At 39.0% G+C, this 17,204-nt stretch overlaps 1 protein-coding gene across 1 annotated transcript in view; it reads left to right on the top strand.

Annotated features, from left to right (window-relative positions):
- The window catches only part of MOSMO (modulator of smoothened), a 55,802-nt gene continuing 38,598 nt past the window's right edge, over positions 1-17,204 (top strand). Inside the window, exon 1 of the mRNA XM_007189959.2 lies at positions 1-213. Within this exon, the coding sequence (XP_007190021.1) occupies positions 108-213 (106 nt within the window). The 5' untranslated portion in view covers positions 1-107. The remainder of the gene's footprint in view (positions 214-17,204) is intronic.

The raw sequence follows: 17,204 nt of genomic DNA, 5'->3' as shown, positions 1-17,204 counted from the left end.
GAGGCGGCGGCGCGGGGTCTCCTGGCCCCGGCGGCGGCCCATGGGGCGGGAGGCGTGAGGCCGCGGCCTGCCCGGGGCTCGGGGGGTGGGGGGAGCGGGGCGGGGAGATGGATAAACTGACCATCATCTCAGGATGTCTCTTTCTGGCCGCCGATATCTTCGCCATCGCCAGCATCGCCAACCCGGACTGGATCAACACCGGGGAGTCCGCCGGTGAGCGGCGGGCGCGCGGGGCCGGATGGAGGACTGGCTGAGGGCGAAGGGAGGGGAAGGGAGACCCGGCTGAGGAGAAGACCGGGCTGGAGGGTGCGAGGCGGGGGCCGGCCTGAGGAGAAGGGGGCGGAGAGGCGATCCGGGCTGCCGGGCCGGGCGGCCGAGGGGCAGAGGGGATGGCGAAGGGGACGCGCGGGTCGCTAGCGGGATCCCCGGACGGAGGGGAGCTGCGCCCCAGGCTGAGTGCAAAGTGGCGGAGGGGCGAGGAGACCTGGCCAGGGCTGGCGGTCCTGGACCGGGGAGGGAGAGTGAGGGGAGACACCCGGCGACCTGGGGGACCATGGAGGAACGAGCTTCGTCCTAGACTTAAAAGTCAAGGTGGGAGACGGGAGGAAACTGAGGCGCCTGTGAAGAAATTAGAAACCCGCCGGGGAGGCTGGGGCCGGGAGCGAGGCAGCCTATGGAGTGTGAGAGTCACCCGAGAGCTGACGGTCGATGAGAGACCAAGAGGAGTCGGGTCCGACCGCTGACGTCCCCCCACCCCTCCCCAGGAAGCGGCGTCCGGGGGAGAGGTCCGGGCGGGGCCGGGTTCATGGTGCCGGGAGCGGTGGTGCCGGTGGAGGGCGCCGGATGAGAGCCCCCTGCCCGCGCCCCCGCCCAGCCCCTGCCCACTTGGCAGTGTTTGAGATGCATGTGGCTTCCGAGTTTCCCTTTGACGTCTGTGTGGTTATAATTTTGCTTTATTTTAGGCCCCAGAGCTGTAATAACCTTAATAATAAACTTCATTTAATGGAGCATCTTTCGTTCCAGCGCATCACAAAACGCTTTAGCGATCCTAATCGTAGTTTCAAAATTAAATAACACATTAGAGTTGCAGGCAGCCCAGTAGCAGTGCCTGCTGTAATACCACGGAGCTGTGGGCAGCAGAGACAAGGTGGTGCCCTCAGGAAAGAGGCAGGCATCTTTCTGAAGGGTATCCTAGGTGAATGCCCTTGCACGATTTTTCTCAGCTTGGGCCACCCTCCACCCTCCCCCCCCCCACACACACTCACTCACTCACACTCACCCAGACCTGTGAGACCAAACCTTTAATTAATGTAACAGCTGCCAGGAGAGCTGATGGGAATAAAGGAATGAGCTTGTTTTCTAACTGCTTGTTCAGTGCAGATGAAGGGAATAATGGGGGGTGGGAATGTCAGACTCCCTCCATGAATAATTTGTTGTAAGAATGTATCACTATGCTGTCAAACTTCTTAAGTATTACTTATGGTTCTGTATTTATCCTGCAATATTTTTAGCCCTTAAAAAAAAGCTGTGGCTGGGACATTTGTTGCTTCCTCCTCCGTTCTCTCCCCCATCTAGACCTAGTAACACAAAATCATGCCGTCAGATTTACTGGTTATTAAAATAACACTCTAAAAATTTCTGCTCCTTTTCTTGCCTATATGGTCTTAGCAGAGCTCTTAATTGTAAAGCATATATGATTGTTATGTGACCCTACAGAGGTGTTAGCTAATGCTACAGTGGTAATATTGCAATATATAAATGTATCAAACACTTTGTGCACCTTAAACATACACAATGTTGTATGTTAATTATATCTCAATTTTTTAAACTGTAAAGCATATAAAGAAAATATCAGTGATTTAGAATTTGGTGAAACTATGGGCTTTGTTTCTGAAAATGCTGGTGATGTCAGTGTTAGTACTAGTTTGTAGTTATATGTGTGATGTCCAGTTCATGACCTGTTGTTGTTTTTATCCTGATTATGTGTGCAATGACTCCTTTTATGAGACTTTCTTTGAGACTTAACATACTTAGGGGCAAAGAGGTTCACTGTTCTAGCAGATCTTTTCTTGTAAAGAAGTTTCAAGTGGAATCCCAATGTATAAAATAGACTAAATGTCCATGGGAAAGATAGAGTTGAGAGAGGGAAGAGAGAGATAAGTAATAGCATAACATTCCTGAGAAGATGTTATGCTCTATTATATTTGAAAGAAAGCAAGAATAGGATGAATACAACTCCTTCAAATTAGGCAAAGTCATCTGCTGGGAGTTGCCTTGGAGATGGGAGGGACAGAAATCCAAGGTTTGAGAGAAGTAGAAAATGTTTGAAATAAATACATAGTTGTGAGAGAAAGCATGCCAACCAGAGACAGTAGGATTATCTAGCAGTGTGGAAACTTCATTGAAGTCAGTGGTCATGAACATACAGTGTGATAACAGATCTGCTTTGTTGACTGTCTCTGGTAGTGCTCAGCTACTTTGTCACCAGTGTGTGGTGAAAGCCAATAGAAGGCTTCATTCAGGGTTGGGATTTGCCAGATACATGCAACAGAATGACAGAGGAGCAAAGGTGTTTAGGGTGTTAGTCAAAATATTGTAATGATGGCTCATGAAATCTTAGCTGGATAAAGAGTAAAAATGAAAAAGGAGAAAGCCGATATATCGGTCATTGAATAACAGTTGGTATATGGTCAGTGGAATAGTTGACCTGGACCCAATGGAGCTGAAGACTTGACTGGGAGTGATTGATACAGCAGAATGGAAGGGCAGGGCATTGTGGGCACAAGGTCCATAGTGTGACAGTGGTGATGTGTGGCTGAAGTAGGGTGGAGGAGGTGATTTTTTTTTCCTAACAGTTTCCCCTGCCATCTCGAGATACCCTTCAGTTAAATATTCTGTGGCTAGAAGGAGGAATAGGAGGAGATAGTAAGAACAGGGGGAAATTTTTCAAAATCGTATCTAACCCTTTTTTTTTTTTTTGGCCTAACCACTGTACTGCCAGGGAATTCCCTAACCCGTATTTCTTACAGCTAAATATGTCAGACAATAAGCCCCCAAAATGTAAAATGAATGAGATGGTATGTTCCTTTGTTCACTCTTGTGCTTTTGCATTGTGATAAGATGCACCTGAACTTTGCCTAGTGTTTGAGCTTGTATACTCACTGTACACTTTTACCTGGACAGATCCAGTCTTGAGTTTAAAAAAAAAAAAAAATCAGTGCAGAGTTATACTTTCCAAATCAATGAAACATTTACAGGAAGTTCAGTTAAGATCTCAGAGGTGACAGGACTAGCTTTATGCTAAGATCTGCATAAAAGTGACTTCACCTGGTAGCAAAAAGTTAATGTGTTGATTCCCTTTGGTGCATTATACATTGTACAAAAGTCTTGATTGTGATGTTTTTACTGCAGTTTTTTAAATGAACAAAATATATTTTGAAAATAGAACTCCTGGAGCTGAAAGGTTCTGTAGAATGTAGTTTGAAAACCACTGCAGTAAACTAGTAAGGGAAAGTTTAGGATTCAGATCCAAACTTTATCACTTACTAACTCTGTTATTTTGGAAAAGTTACCTAGCCTCTCTCCTTATAGTTCCCCTTCTGTAAAATAAGGGTAATAATAGTACCCATCTCAATGGGTTGTTATGATGATTGAGTTAATCCATGTAAAACATTTAGTACAGTGCCTGACACATAGGAAGTGCTCAGTAAAAGTTAGATATTGTTATATTGCTGTTCTAGTTTATAACAGGTGTCAGAATCCCAATTTTGAGACTAAAGCTCAGAACTTATTACTGTGAGAACTGACACAGTTTCTTTATTAGATGTTCTTGGAAATGAAGAAACATCAAGAATAATATAGCCAGGCTTAGTGTAAGTCAAATAAATTTGTCTTCCCTCTTGGCTTTGGACTTCTCCACCACTGTTTCTCATCTTTCAGTCTCTCATCTCCATATTCTAGTGTCTCTACTCCTCAGCTTCTACTTGAACTACCACAAAAGGAAATGAAATATCCCAAAACAAAAAGCTGAGTAGAAGAACTTCCTAAAATCCCAACTAATAAACTATATTACCATAAGATTATGGACCGTGCTTCATACCGGCAGTTTTTATAATATTGGCCCAAATACAGAGAAAGCATGTTCCTTTAATTTTCATCTGTGTGTGATAGCATTTCCTGAGTTTGTTCTAATAGCTTGCGGATTATGCACAAACTTTTAAAGATATAATGACTGCCACCTTATTTATTTATTTTTGTATTTCATTCTTGTTCTTTTTAAAATCGTTTAGATTGGATGTTAGGGTGTTTAAGGAGTCTCAGTAACACCCTCTTCCCTACTTATATTCTGAACTAATTGAGAAAAAAAAAGAATAAGATAATTAGGAGCCAAAATATTATTTATTATTTATAAAGAGGATATTGGAGAATGTGGCTTATATCCTTGGACAAGTCGCTTCCTCTTACTGGGCCTCAAAATTGAACAGACTTAACTGTCCAATCCCAGGCAGGACTTGGGACCTGCCCTATAAGACTTCCAGCATGAAAGAACAGAAGAGATGAATGCTCCCTTTAGGCAACTTGCTCCCAAGGGCAAAAAGTTGAACCACTTATGCCCAGTCTTTTCTCCTGAACTGTCAGTCAGGTGAAGTCATTCCTCCTGATCTGAGAAGGATTGAGTGAGGGGACACAGATAAACTAAGATATTCTAACAGCCACACCTCTACCCCACCCCTCATGGATAGAAACATCAGAAATGGGAAAAAAGCATTACCTGGTTGAAACCCAGGATATGGCTGGCATTTTGCAAGGAAGAATTTTCTTTTTCCTCAAGTACAAAGACTGGCAGATGCTTGGGGAAATAAAAGACTTTGTGGGGAGGGTTTCATTTCCCATTCTGTTACCCACTCCTCTCTCCACAGGAAATCCTGGTAAACCTCAGATAGGGGACTGTGGGCTTGATATCTATCACATAAGAGTTCAAGATCTTTAGGTAGATCCTAGCCTACAAGTTGGGAGTCTTTTGGTTTAAAACATTAAAATTAACAAGCTTCCCAAGCAGACCCGTTTATTAAATACTGGAAAATTATTAAATAATAAGCCCTTTCTCCTGAACTATGACAACTTCAATAATCACAAAGTTGGTTTGGTGTGAAGGAGCTCTGTAACATCAGTTGTTAAACAAACAAACCTATCTAGAACTTTGTCTTGTTAATCATCTTGGACATGACTTACAGAGAAGGGCAGAATTGGGTTACCTAAGAGGGCAAAAATCTTGAGATTGTGCTTTTCTTTAATTTAAAAAGCATTAACAAAACTTTTTCAATGGCCTTTTGAGTCTTTTTCCAGTAAATTTCTTTTTTAAAAACAGCTTTATTGAGATATAATTCACATAACCATAAAATTCACCTATTTAAAGTGTACAATGCAGTGGCTTTTAGTATATTCATAAAGTTGTGCCACCATCACCACAGTCAACTTTAGAATATTCTCAGTACTCCAAAAAGATACCCCAGATGCCTTAGCCATCACCCTCCACCTTCCTGGTTCTTAGGCAGTCTACTTTCTGTCTTGGTAGATTTGCCTATTCTGGACATTTCATATAAATGGAGTCATACAATATGTGGTCTTTTGTGATTGGCTTCTTTCACTTAGCATAACCTTTTCAAGGTTTATCCATATTATAGCAAGTATCAGCAGTTCATTTCTTCTTATTGCCAAATAGTGTGGTATATCCCCGTTTATTTATCCATTCATCAGTTGATGGAAATTTGGGCCAGTAAATTTCTTTCCCTTCCAAGAATAACATTTCTTCATAATGGTAAAGCGGTATAAAATTTTTTCCTTGTTTTTTTTTTTTTTTGGCTGCATTGGGTCTTTGTTGCTGTGCGGGGCTACTATTCATTGCGGTGCGCAGGCTTCTCATTGCGGTGGCTTCTCTTGTTGCAGAGCACGGGCTCTAGGCGCGTGGGCTTCAGTAGTTGTGGCACACGGGCTCAGTAGTTGTGGTTCACAGGCTCAGTAGTTGTGGCTCACGGGCTTAGTTGCTCTGCGGCATGTGGGATCTTCCCCGACCAGGACTCGGGCCCATGTCCTCTGCATTGGCAGGTGGATTCTTAACCACTGCGCCACCAGGGAAGTCCTCTTTGGTTTTTAAAAAAGTAACATTATCAGTATTATTTATTTCAACATATCAAATAAGAACTTTGAATAAAAATTCAAAGACCTCACAGCTAGAGAAAGAAAACCTGCACGCCACAACTAGAGAGAAGCCCTTGCACTGCAATGAACAGATCACGCACCACAACGAAAGATCCTGCATGCCTCAAGAAAGGTCCCACGTGCCGCAACTAAGACCCAATACAGCCAAAAAGAACCCCCAGAATCAAAGACCAGTCTTTTTACAGTGTTCACAGGTCATACTTGAAACTTGAAATCACTTATAGTACTGTGAATTTCACAGCATAGGCCAGATTTTCCAATATGAGATTATATTTCCTGAACAAAGCATTTATTCCCTTAGTTCCAGAAAGCCTCTGTTTTTACCATTATTAACAGAGATGTAGCCACTTCAGGATGAAGGGTGTAAGCTAGTTGGCCTAAAAGTTTTGGAGAAGGGGAATTTGGGACCAAGAACATGGACAGAAGCCATGAGAGAATGGAAAAATCTAAGAGGAAGGAAATTCCGAAAAAGATATTATGGAGTGATGACTGCCGTTGCATTTATTAGACGCAACCAGACTTGTTGAATTTTTCCTCACTCGACTGCCTGAGCCCCTTTCAAAGCTGGCATAGTAAGAGTCATATACGTCAGTCCTCCACTGTTCAGCTTAGTGTGTCCTAAAATAGTGTTGTTGTTTAACCCCTTTCCTCATAAATATTGAGTTTGTATTGGAGTTGCAGTGTAGTAAAATGGTCCTATGGGATTTGAGTCAGACATATCTAGATTTGAATCTTGGATTCCCTTTTTATGAGTTTTACGATTTGGGGCATGTAATTTGATTTCTCAGCTGTAAAATGGGGATGATATATTTATCTCAAAGGATGCTTGTGAGAAAATAAAATATGGCATATGAAGAATTAGCACATGGTCTAATACATAGCAAATGCTCAAATGTTAGTATTATTATATGAAAGATCAAAACATCTGAATTTTAAAATATTTCCCTTTTGTATTATTTGTGTTATTTATTTACTTATATCTTGCCTTGTTCTAAAAAAGATTTAAGGCAACACGATGTGTCTGTATTGAATATTTCTGAAGTCCTACTTGGGGAGGGGAGGTCTCTGGGAAGACAGACTTTGAGGTCAGTTGTAGTGGTGATATAAGCTTAATGGGATACACGTTAAGTACCAAAACCAAGGAATGCATTGGGTTTATGTTTCTGGAACAGACTAAAGAGGTTTTCTAAGTGAAAGGCAGCCTGGCATAGTGGAAAGGGCACACAGGTTTTGGGGCTAAATCAACATGTAGTCAAATCCCAGTCCCACTATTTGCTAGCCATGTAATTGATCTTAGACAAGTTGTCGTTGAGGGTTTTTTATTAATAAAAATTATGTCATTCAGATGTGCTTAATACCTCTTGCAGCACTTCCAATTGTTATGCAGGTTCAGACCCCAACTTTCTGTTCTTCTGTAGATTAGAGTAATATCTGCAGCACACTGTGAAAATCATTTATTTCGGAAGTTTTTTTTTTTTTTTTTTTGGCTGTGCTGGGTCTTCGTTGCTGCGCGCGGGCTTTCTCTAGTTGTGGTGAGTGGCGGGCTACTCTTTGTTGCGGTGCATGGGCTTCTCATTGCGGTGGCTTCTCTTGTTGCAGAGTACAGGCTCTAGGCGCATGGGCTCAGTAGTTGTGGCACATGGGCTTAGTTGCCCCGTGGCATATGGGATCTTCCCGGACCAGGAATCAAACCCATGTCCCCTGCATTGACAGGCGTATTCTTAACCACTGGACCACCAGGGAAGTCTCGGAAGTTATTTTTAAAGGAATATAGTGGTCTGTAAAGCTTTACAGTTGGAGTATAGAGAGTCAATTAGTCTCACCTCAAAGGCTGAAAATAAGTTTGAAATATATGAGATAGTTGTTTCTTAATAGAATAGTACAACTGAATAGCAAATAGTACAACTGTATAATAGCAAATAGTACAACTGAAAATTTAGTGATTGTTTATGGAATAAAATTTCTTCTAGTTGTCATTAGCTTCCTCAATGCAACTGTGAGTCTTTGAATTTTTTCATACCCCATTTCAATGCATACTTAAGCAGTGGGCCATATTACATAATCTTATAGGGGAAATTTAGATGTGTAGTAAAGTATTACTGTTTATGAAATTGTTATTATTGAATTATAAATAAGAGCTTAATCATGCAACCTGAATGGATAATTGTTTACATAGTGACCTTGTTTTATATCTTCTAAGTAACGCAAGAAATTAGGTTGTACAGTGACAGCAATGACAATGTATAGGTATAAATTTCATATTTACAACTTTGTTTATGATGATTTATGTAAACATGACATTCATATCTTTTTGGTTATCAGAATGTTTTATTTTCAAGCTCTGAAATTATACATTTTTTCTAAGTACTTTTTAGAATTCTTTGCCCAACTAGCAGCTAGCTGCTGAAAAGTTTGATACTTACAAAACCTGGTCCACTGGTAACAACAGATTGGGGGTAGTGGCAACATTATTTTATTCTTTATTGCCTGTAGACTGATGAAAAAGTAATATTTAGCAAAGCTATTGTTGAAATACTAGAGAGGTTAGATAAGAGCATGAGGGAACCTAAGGATCCTTAAAAATCAAGGTACCTAAAAGTAAATATCTGGATCAAAATCACTTTTCAATAATATACCTCTGTAAACTTTACTATGTATTCTCTCATTAGCTGTAAATTACAGCTAAATTACATATCCTTACTGAATATGACATGGGCAAGTAGAACGCAGTAGTCCTTTGGGATTTATTGCCTTAGAGTTGACAAAATAAAGATTTGAGTGTTGCTGTAAATGATACTTACATGTATTTATGAGTATATATAAACCAGCAAGTATAATTTGCTTACATGAAGTTTCAGTATATGACCTCAGTTTTGAAGCAAACATTTCTTTGAATTGCTGAGGTTTTTTTTTTTTAATTGGGAGGAAAAGACTGCACTTTTTATGCATCTCTTTATACTAGCTTTGCTATAAATAAAAGGTCACATTTGGTATTTTGACACTTGCTGTTGTGTATATTGAGCAAAAAGGCAGCTGCTGACTTTTAATATAGATCTGTTCAACCAGCGACCATATACTGCTATCGTTAGAGATTTAAAAAGAGTAAAGAAAATGCAGTTGGTTGGGTCAAGTAAGAAAATGGGAGAGGAGAATTTCACTAGGTCTCCCCACTTGTGGTCTATTCACAGTAAGTTATTCACATGGAACATTATTGGGTCTACTTTCAGCTATAATAATAGAAATTTTTTTTCGAAAATAGATAGGACATGTTCAAATTAAGGCAGAGATTTCCAAAGCCATTTCATTTATATGACCTTTTCATTTATAAAGTACCATCCATTTTAATAAAATAAATCTTTAATTTACTATGAGTATTCCGTAAATCTTCCTGTAGATATTTCGTATACCACTGTACTTTATTCCAGACAGTCTCACAACAGATGCTTATTAAGGTATGTGTGGTCTGTAAGGAACTGTACTAAATATTCTGAGGGATTGCATTTAAGCAAATGAAAAAGTATTTTATCCTTGAGGAACCTGTACTGTGTTTGGGAAGATAAAGTTATATACATATGAAATAAGTGTCATAGGTGTTGAAACTACTTTCTGCCCAGGTGGTTGAGGAGGAGGTAGAATTTGAGCTTAATAGATTATACATATAATGATGAGTATTTATGAAACTCAATTCTTTTTTTTTTTTTTTTTTTTTTTTGGCCGCGTCATGCGGCATGTGGGATCTTAGTGCCCCGAGCAGGGATCGAACGCATGCCCGCTGCATTGAGAGTACAGAGTCTTAACCACTGGACCGTCAGGGAAGTACCAGTGATGGTATTTAAATAATTAGGAAGGCTTGGGCAGTGCTTGAAAGTGGAATGGCATGAGTAAACATATATAGAAGACAAGGAAATTTCCATTTCAGTTCATTTCTATACATCGCTCCTAAATTTATCTTTCTAAAGGATAAGGATAGTAATAATTGCAAATACTTATATAGCATTTACTTTATGACAGATACTTTTCTAGGCACTTTACATGTATGAACTAATTTAATTCTCACAGCATCCCTAAGTGCTGTTATTAGCCCCACAGAGATACAGAGAAATTACGTACCTTGCCCAAGGTCACATAGCTGGTAAGTGGAAGAGCTGAGATTTGAATCCAGGAACTCTAGCTCCAGATTCCTGGCTCTTAACCACTGCATATGCTTGAACCAGAAACCTTCAGTGACTCTTCATCTGCCATAGCACAGAAGGCACTCAAGGATCTTCACAATATGGCTCTTGCTTACCTTTCCAACCTTAGATCCTACATTTTCCCTATGTGGATCTACATTCCAGCCCCTCTGTATTACTTTATGTTTCCTAAATACAATCTATAGTCTCATCTCTAAATCTTTGCTTATGTTGTTTATTCTCAGTCTGAAATGCCCTCTCACTCTTCGCAGTTCCTGTTGTATCAGCGTCCTACCCATCTTCCAAGCGTGTGTCAACTGCTGTCTTCATAGAAACCTTTTTTGATCCCCTACCTAAAGTGATTTTTCCCTCTTGCATGTTTTTCGTGGTAGCATATCCATATCATGGTTATATGTGTGTTACTTGCCCTGTTTTCTAGTGTAGTTTTTTTTTTTTAATAAATCTATTTATTTTCGGCCACATTGGGTCTTTGTTGCTGCGCACAGGCTTTTTCTAGTTGCAGAGAGTGGGGGCTTCTTATTGTGGTGGCTTCTCTTGTTGTGGAGTATGGGCTTTAGGCGCGGGCTTCAGTAGTTGTGGCGCATGGACTTAGTTGCTCCATGGTATGTGGGGTCTTCCTTGACCAGGGCTCGAACCCGTGTCCCCTGCATTGGCAAGCGGATTCCTAACCACTGCGCCACCAGGGAAGTCCCTGTAGTGTAGATTTTTAAAGTTCCTTAAGAACAGGGCATAAAATTTATTGGTCTCCGTACCTTAGGTAGCACTCACACCAAGCTTGCACATGGCAGGAAAGAGGAAGTGTTATGGTTGACACTAAGATTTTGAACCTGGAGTAGGGAATAGAACCGGGAACTTTGGAGAGTGAGCTGCTTTAAGGGCAAAAGTGGTGATTTTGGTTTAGACGTTATGTTTGAAGTGAGAGTAGAATTCAAATATCAAAGCAGAAAGGAGCTAGTCAGGAAAGACGACTATTTGGCATTCCTAGTTGTCTTATCTCATTTTCACAAACACGATACTTACATTGTTACACATGCCAAATTTTTGTTCAATAACTGCATGTCCACAAAATTCATTCTTAATTTTTTTGACAGATTATCAGTTGGTTTTTATTTTGGAAAGTAAGGTCCAGCAACCATCTAGTTATTCCCAACTTTGAAAAGATATTATAAGATGAAAGTTAATTTGTAGGTTGATTAGTTGATTCTCTGGGTCAATACAGAAATTAGATTCCTAAGCTAGTCTGTAAGGCCATGTTATAACTGAAACATTTACTTCTGCATCAAAAAAAAAATAGTAGAAAACAATACAGTTGTATTACTAATAAATAGCTTTTAAAAAGTTAAAAAGGAATAAGAAATGGTGGCTTATTTCTCTGATCCTTTAATTTGTCAATTTGACTTTAAAACTTATGACATTTCTTCTGTGTGATATAGGTGCTTCACTGAGATTCTTCTTACATTTGTCAACAATATTTTGGGTCATTTTTTTACTTACAAATTGCCCTGTCAAAGGAAGAAAAAGGACTTGCAGAAAATGTATGTTTAAGAGATTTCCTGAAGTGGAATAACCTGAGATAGAATTAACTCAGTGGAGATGAGGAAGATTGGTATGAGTGCATGAATGTGCATGTGATATGTATGGTGCATGATGGTGGTTAGTGGACATGGGGAAGATAAGGAACTTGTAATGGATAAATGATCTCTCCATGGGGAAGCAAAGTGATACAGAATAGGCTAGATCCAATGCTCCTCATTCAACCCCCATGGGAGGGGTCGTTAGTCCTGGCTAGTATGGTTACTGTTTGTTGAGGGGCCCTGTGAATGGATGGAAGGAGGAGTAAAACAGTATTTTATATGCCAATTGGGGTACAAAATGGTACAAATTAAGTATTTTTAACTTGAGGAGTACCTCTATTGAAACTTGGCTTCTAGTTTAGGCTTTGCTGTAGATGTTTTGTTTGTGCTTGAAAAATTACCTAAATGTTTATTCTTTATTTTCCCCAACCAAAAAATAGTTCTGTGTTCCTCCCTCACCCTCATGAATCCCATCTCTCGATTTAAAATAAAAGTGGGTATATATGATATATTGAATTCTTAGAAAATTATTTTATTAAGAAAGTTATAGTGAAAGGAGTATGGGGGTGAAGCCAGAATTCAGTTCAAATTCTGGCTCTGCCATTTCCCAACTATGTGGCTTTGGACTTGTTGTTTGGCCTCTGAGCTTTAGTTTCCTCATCTATAAATGGGGATAATACCTCTTACCTTGCAAAGTGGCTGTACGAATCAAAGTTAATATACCTGAAACACCTACCACAGTACCGGCACCTATGATAGATAGCTGTTGTTGTTAAGCAACTAAATGGATTAATCTGTTATCACATTGTGATACATAAAATATAATGTTGCAATTGGCTATTTGCCCATCATATAGTCACCAAAAGCAATCTGATTTTTTTTTGTATTTTTTAAAAAATATTTATTTATTTATTTTTGGCTGCATTGGGTCTTCGTTGCTGCACGCGGGCTTTCTCTAGCTGCAGCGGGCGGGGGCTACTCTTCGTTGCGGTGCGCAGGCTTCTCATCGTGCTGGCTTCTCTTGTTGCGGAGCGCGGGCTCTGGCTGTGCAGGCTTCACTAGTTGCGGCACGTGGGCTCAGTAGTTGTGGCTCACGGGCTGTAGTGCACAGGCTCAGTAGTTGTGACACATGAGCTTAGTTGCTCGGTGGCACGTGGGATCTTCCCGGACCAGGGCTCGAACCCATGTCCCCTGCATTGGCAGGTGGATTCTTAACCACTGTGCCACCACGGAAGTCCTGATTTTTTTTAAACTAGGGTATATCACTGTGTTAGACCTGGTTGACCCTATCATTTTTACCATACACGCTGTACGATGCCCCTGATGCTTAACCTGGATTGCTGCCTTCTTCCTTCCACCTTAGTGCACTAAGAGAAAAAAGTACCAGGCAGCCTATTTAAATGTTTATATACAAGTTCTGTTCTGCATATCAAAGGTAACATGTATTTGGGGATTTTCCAGTAATGATGACATATTATACTAAACCATTAATATTCTGTCAGCCTTCTTACTCTAGCTAACATTTGCTAAGTGGGTTATGGATGTAGTCTGCCGTCCTAAAGTAGATTTCTCCCTAACCAGCTAAGTATGTAAGTCGTGACCCTGACCTCATTAGTTGAAGTCAGTAACCAAGTATAAAGGGTTCTAAAAGTAAAGGGTGATTGATAATCACAGGTAGCCTATAAGATAATTTGTTACAGTCCTACTCATTTGCTTATTATGAGCATAAAATGAGAAACTCTTTATATTTTCTTATCCTGTAGATAAAATAATTACTTTGAGAGTTTAAAGTTTTAAAATCATTAATTGAATCACTTAAAAAACCATAGCAATGAATCTTATTTAAAACAGATGTAGACAGTCATGTTAGATCACCTTTAGGATTCCCACTCTCAGTAACATTTAATGTGTTAGGATCAGAAGACAAACTCATGTATGTTGAAGTGTCGCTGATATAGGACTGACCCCCAGAGCTTTAGAAGACTATTTCTAGTATCTGCCTACTAACCATCCAGTAGGTAGCTATCATCCATCAACCATTTACAATCACACCAGTAGCCGGTAAGATGTCTGCTTTAAGTGGACCACCCTGTATTTAAGATTTCATTTTATTTTATTGTTTTGACTTTCAAGTTTTATTTTATTTTAAAATTTTTATTGGAGTATAGTTGATTTACAATGTTGTGTTAGTTTCTGCTGTACAGCAAAGTGAATCAGTTATACATACACATATATCTACTCTTTGTTTAGATTCTTTTCCCATATAGGTCATTACAGAGTATTGAGTAGAGTTCCCTGTGCTATACAGTAGGTCCTTATTAGTTATCTATTTTACATATAGTAGTGTATATATGTCAATCCCAATCTCCCAATTTATCCCTCCCCCCTTAAGATTTTAATTAATGTTATTGTGAATGTCTTCAGAGTTATCAGGGGGGTTGGGTGCATTATGGATTTTCCCTACTGTGCTATTTCTTTTATTTTTTTTATTTTTAATTTTTACCTCTGTAAATTGTTGGCCGGTGCTTTTGTTCTCTTTGTTAGCCTAGAGTTAACAAAAATACTTTATCCCTCATATATCACCTCCTACTGCCCTCTGCCCTCCCTCTTTAGGAACTTGATGTGGCAAATCCCCAACTTGACTTCAAGCAGTTCACACCCAGGTGAAAAAGTCTGGCTTGCAAATGTCATCAGCCATCCCAAATGGTCAGGACACTGGTGCAGTTCCCACTGACTTCTTGTTTCCCCTTAGATATCACCCAAAGCCCTCTACTGTGGTTGAGGGCTCCAATCTTCTGAGCTTGGGGTTTTTCTGAGTTAAAAAACTAAAAAGGAAAATCCACCCACTTCTCTGAGGAAGAGGACTGTCTTTTAACTGTATTATTATAAGCAACATAGGCACTTACTCCTTTTCTGTGAACTTATTCTCTTCTACATTCCAGAAATTCTTTAGTGATTCTGCTTTGTTGTTGGCATTTTCCCATACTGTTATAGAATTTTTCTATGTATATATTGCTTGGGTCATTTCAGTGGGATTTGGAGAAGGAAGGAGAGCAAATTGATTCACTTTATCTCCCAAAGGTGTTTAATAAATGTTAATTGAATGAGAGAAATCAAAAGAGATTTAGTCCATATTTGCTTATCTTTTAAATTTTTATTAATAATGGGAAAAGTTGTGATACAGTAATTTTCCTGTCACACTTTTTTTTTAAGGTAAGCCAGAAAAGGTTTAAATTCTGTAGTCCCCATATGGCAAGAACATCTGTGTGATTGGTTAGGATGCAGGAGACATTATAGTTAAGTGGCTAATAACACAGACTCTGGAGTCTGGATTCAAATTCTACCTGTACCACTTGCTAGCAGCATGATCTTGGCCGACATACTTCAGAGGTCTCTTTGAAGGTTAAAACATTCATGTATATATAAAACAGTGCTTGGCACATAGTACTGTGTGTCAACTAAAATTAATGGGACTAACTTTTGAAGATTCTTTGCTATAATCTTTTCAGTAGCCATAGGCAGTTATCTTAAAATTGATCATAAATGCTATGTAGTTTTAGGTTGTAGATATAAATGTCACCATACTAGAATATAGATTCTAGCCCGTGGACAAATGGTCAAATTTTTACCCTATGTAAAGAATAGTACCACTACTGTAATGAAGGGCAAAGAGGAAGATTTGCTTGAACTGCGTATGTGTGTCACATATTCAAAAAAATAAATTAAAAATGATAGCAAGAAAGTAAATCCTAGTATTGAATACAAATTGAAACCAGTGAGCCTGACTATATGTCAAATTGATAATGTAACTATCAAGGAAAAAAGAATTAAGTAACTTTTGAACATAGTACTTTCTTAATAGTATATAGCCTAAGGGCAAAGAGACCAGCAAAAAAATATTGAACTTAGCAAACCCCCTATAGTAGCTCTTCACAAGAAATGTTATTCCCATTTTGCTGACGAAGAAGCATATTTAGAGAAGGATTTGCTTGGCATCATTTAATTAGGTGGTAGAACTGGATTTAAAAGCCCATGCTCTGTTCTTCATACCGCACTACTTTTTTTATTTTTATAGTGTGCTGTTCGGGTGAGTCCCTGGTTTCTTTAGTACCTCCCTTTTCTTGGCATCATCTGTAATATTAGTCAGAACCCCATTTTCAAGAGCTTCCTAACCTCTCGCATCTCTTTTCCTTCAAGAATTTCATTCCGTGCAATCATGCCTACCTTTTTGAAATCTGCCTTCCTAAATTAAAGGGTATGTGACACTTCCCATCCTTTTCTTTACGAATTAAGGTGGCCTGACAGATCTTTCTCTTGATTCTCATTCCTCCTACTTCACCAATAATTAGTTTCCTGCTGAATTATAGCTAGTGTCAAAGTCATGATTACTTACGGGCATAGTCTATTGATAACTGAGCCTGAAAGTTGTAAATGAGAGACCTGCCTTCTTAAAGACATTTATCTATTTGTAATTTAACATATCTTTTGGAGATTTGGTGGTGAGACATGTAGCGGGGAGAGTGATAAAGAATGCAATTGTTGGACCTGCATTTTTTCCATGAGAGATAGTAGAAACATGTATCACTTTATAAATTGTGATTTTGAAATGATTCATTCATTAAAGAAGGCAAATAAAAATAGCAATGAAACAAAGACATAATAACTGGTTGTTAAATGAACTCTGTCCTTTGAAAAGCGAATGATTAAGGGAGAAAATATGTAAATAACTGGAGTACACAAGCTGCTATTTGAGATTTTGCAGAGTAAAAATGATAGGAAGAATTAAACTGTACAAGAATTTAGTTGGATCTTGCTTAAAGTACTTCGTGTCGTAAATCTCCAAACTTACTTTTTAAATAAATTACAGAATTTAAAGAACTTCTTGAATTAGCAGAATCAAAATGGAATTCAGTCTATTTTTTTTTTCAGTCTATTTTTTAATCACTCATGAATTACTATCTTTAAAGTGCATGGCTTTAAAATGTATTTTAAATAATATACCAGAGAAATTGTCCAGAAGATCTAAGCCCAGAATTTCAATATAATTTTAAAAGGAAGTAAGGTTGGCAATCAGATTAATTTTTTAAAATTTCTTTTTATTAGGATTAAGAAAGTAAAATAGTGTTACAGTCTTTTATTGGATTAACTGCGTTTCTAAACACCTGGAGAAAATTAATTTAGTATTTCCTGTGCAAAGTTGTTTGTGGAGAATGTGCCA

The sequence above is a fragment of the Balaenoptera acutorostrata genome, chromosome 15, assembly GCF_949987535.1.
Source record: "Balaenoptera acutorostrata chromosome 15, mBalAcu1.1, whole genome shotgun sequence".
NCBI classification, from domain to species: Eukaryota; Metazoa; Chordata; class Mammalia; order Artiodactyla; family Balaenopteridae; genus Balaenoptera; species Balaenoptera acutorostrata.
Note: the sequence above shows the minus strand (reverse complement) of the source record. Positions and strands in the feature narration are given on the sequence as shown.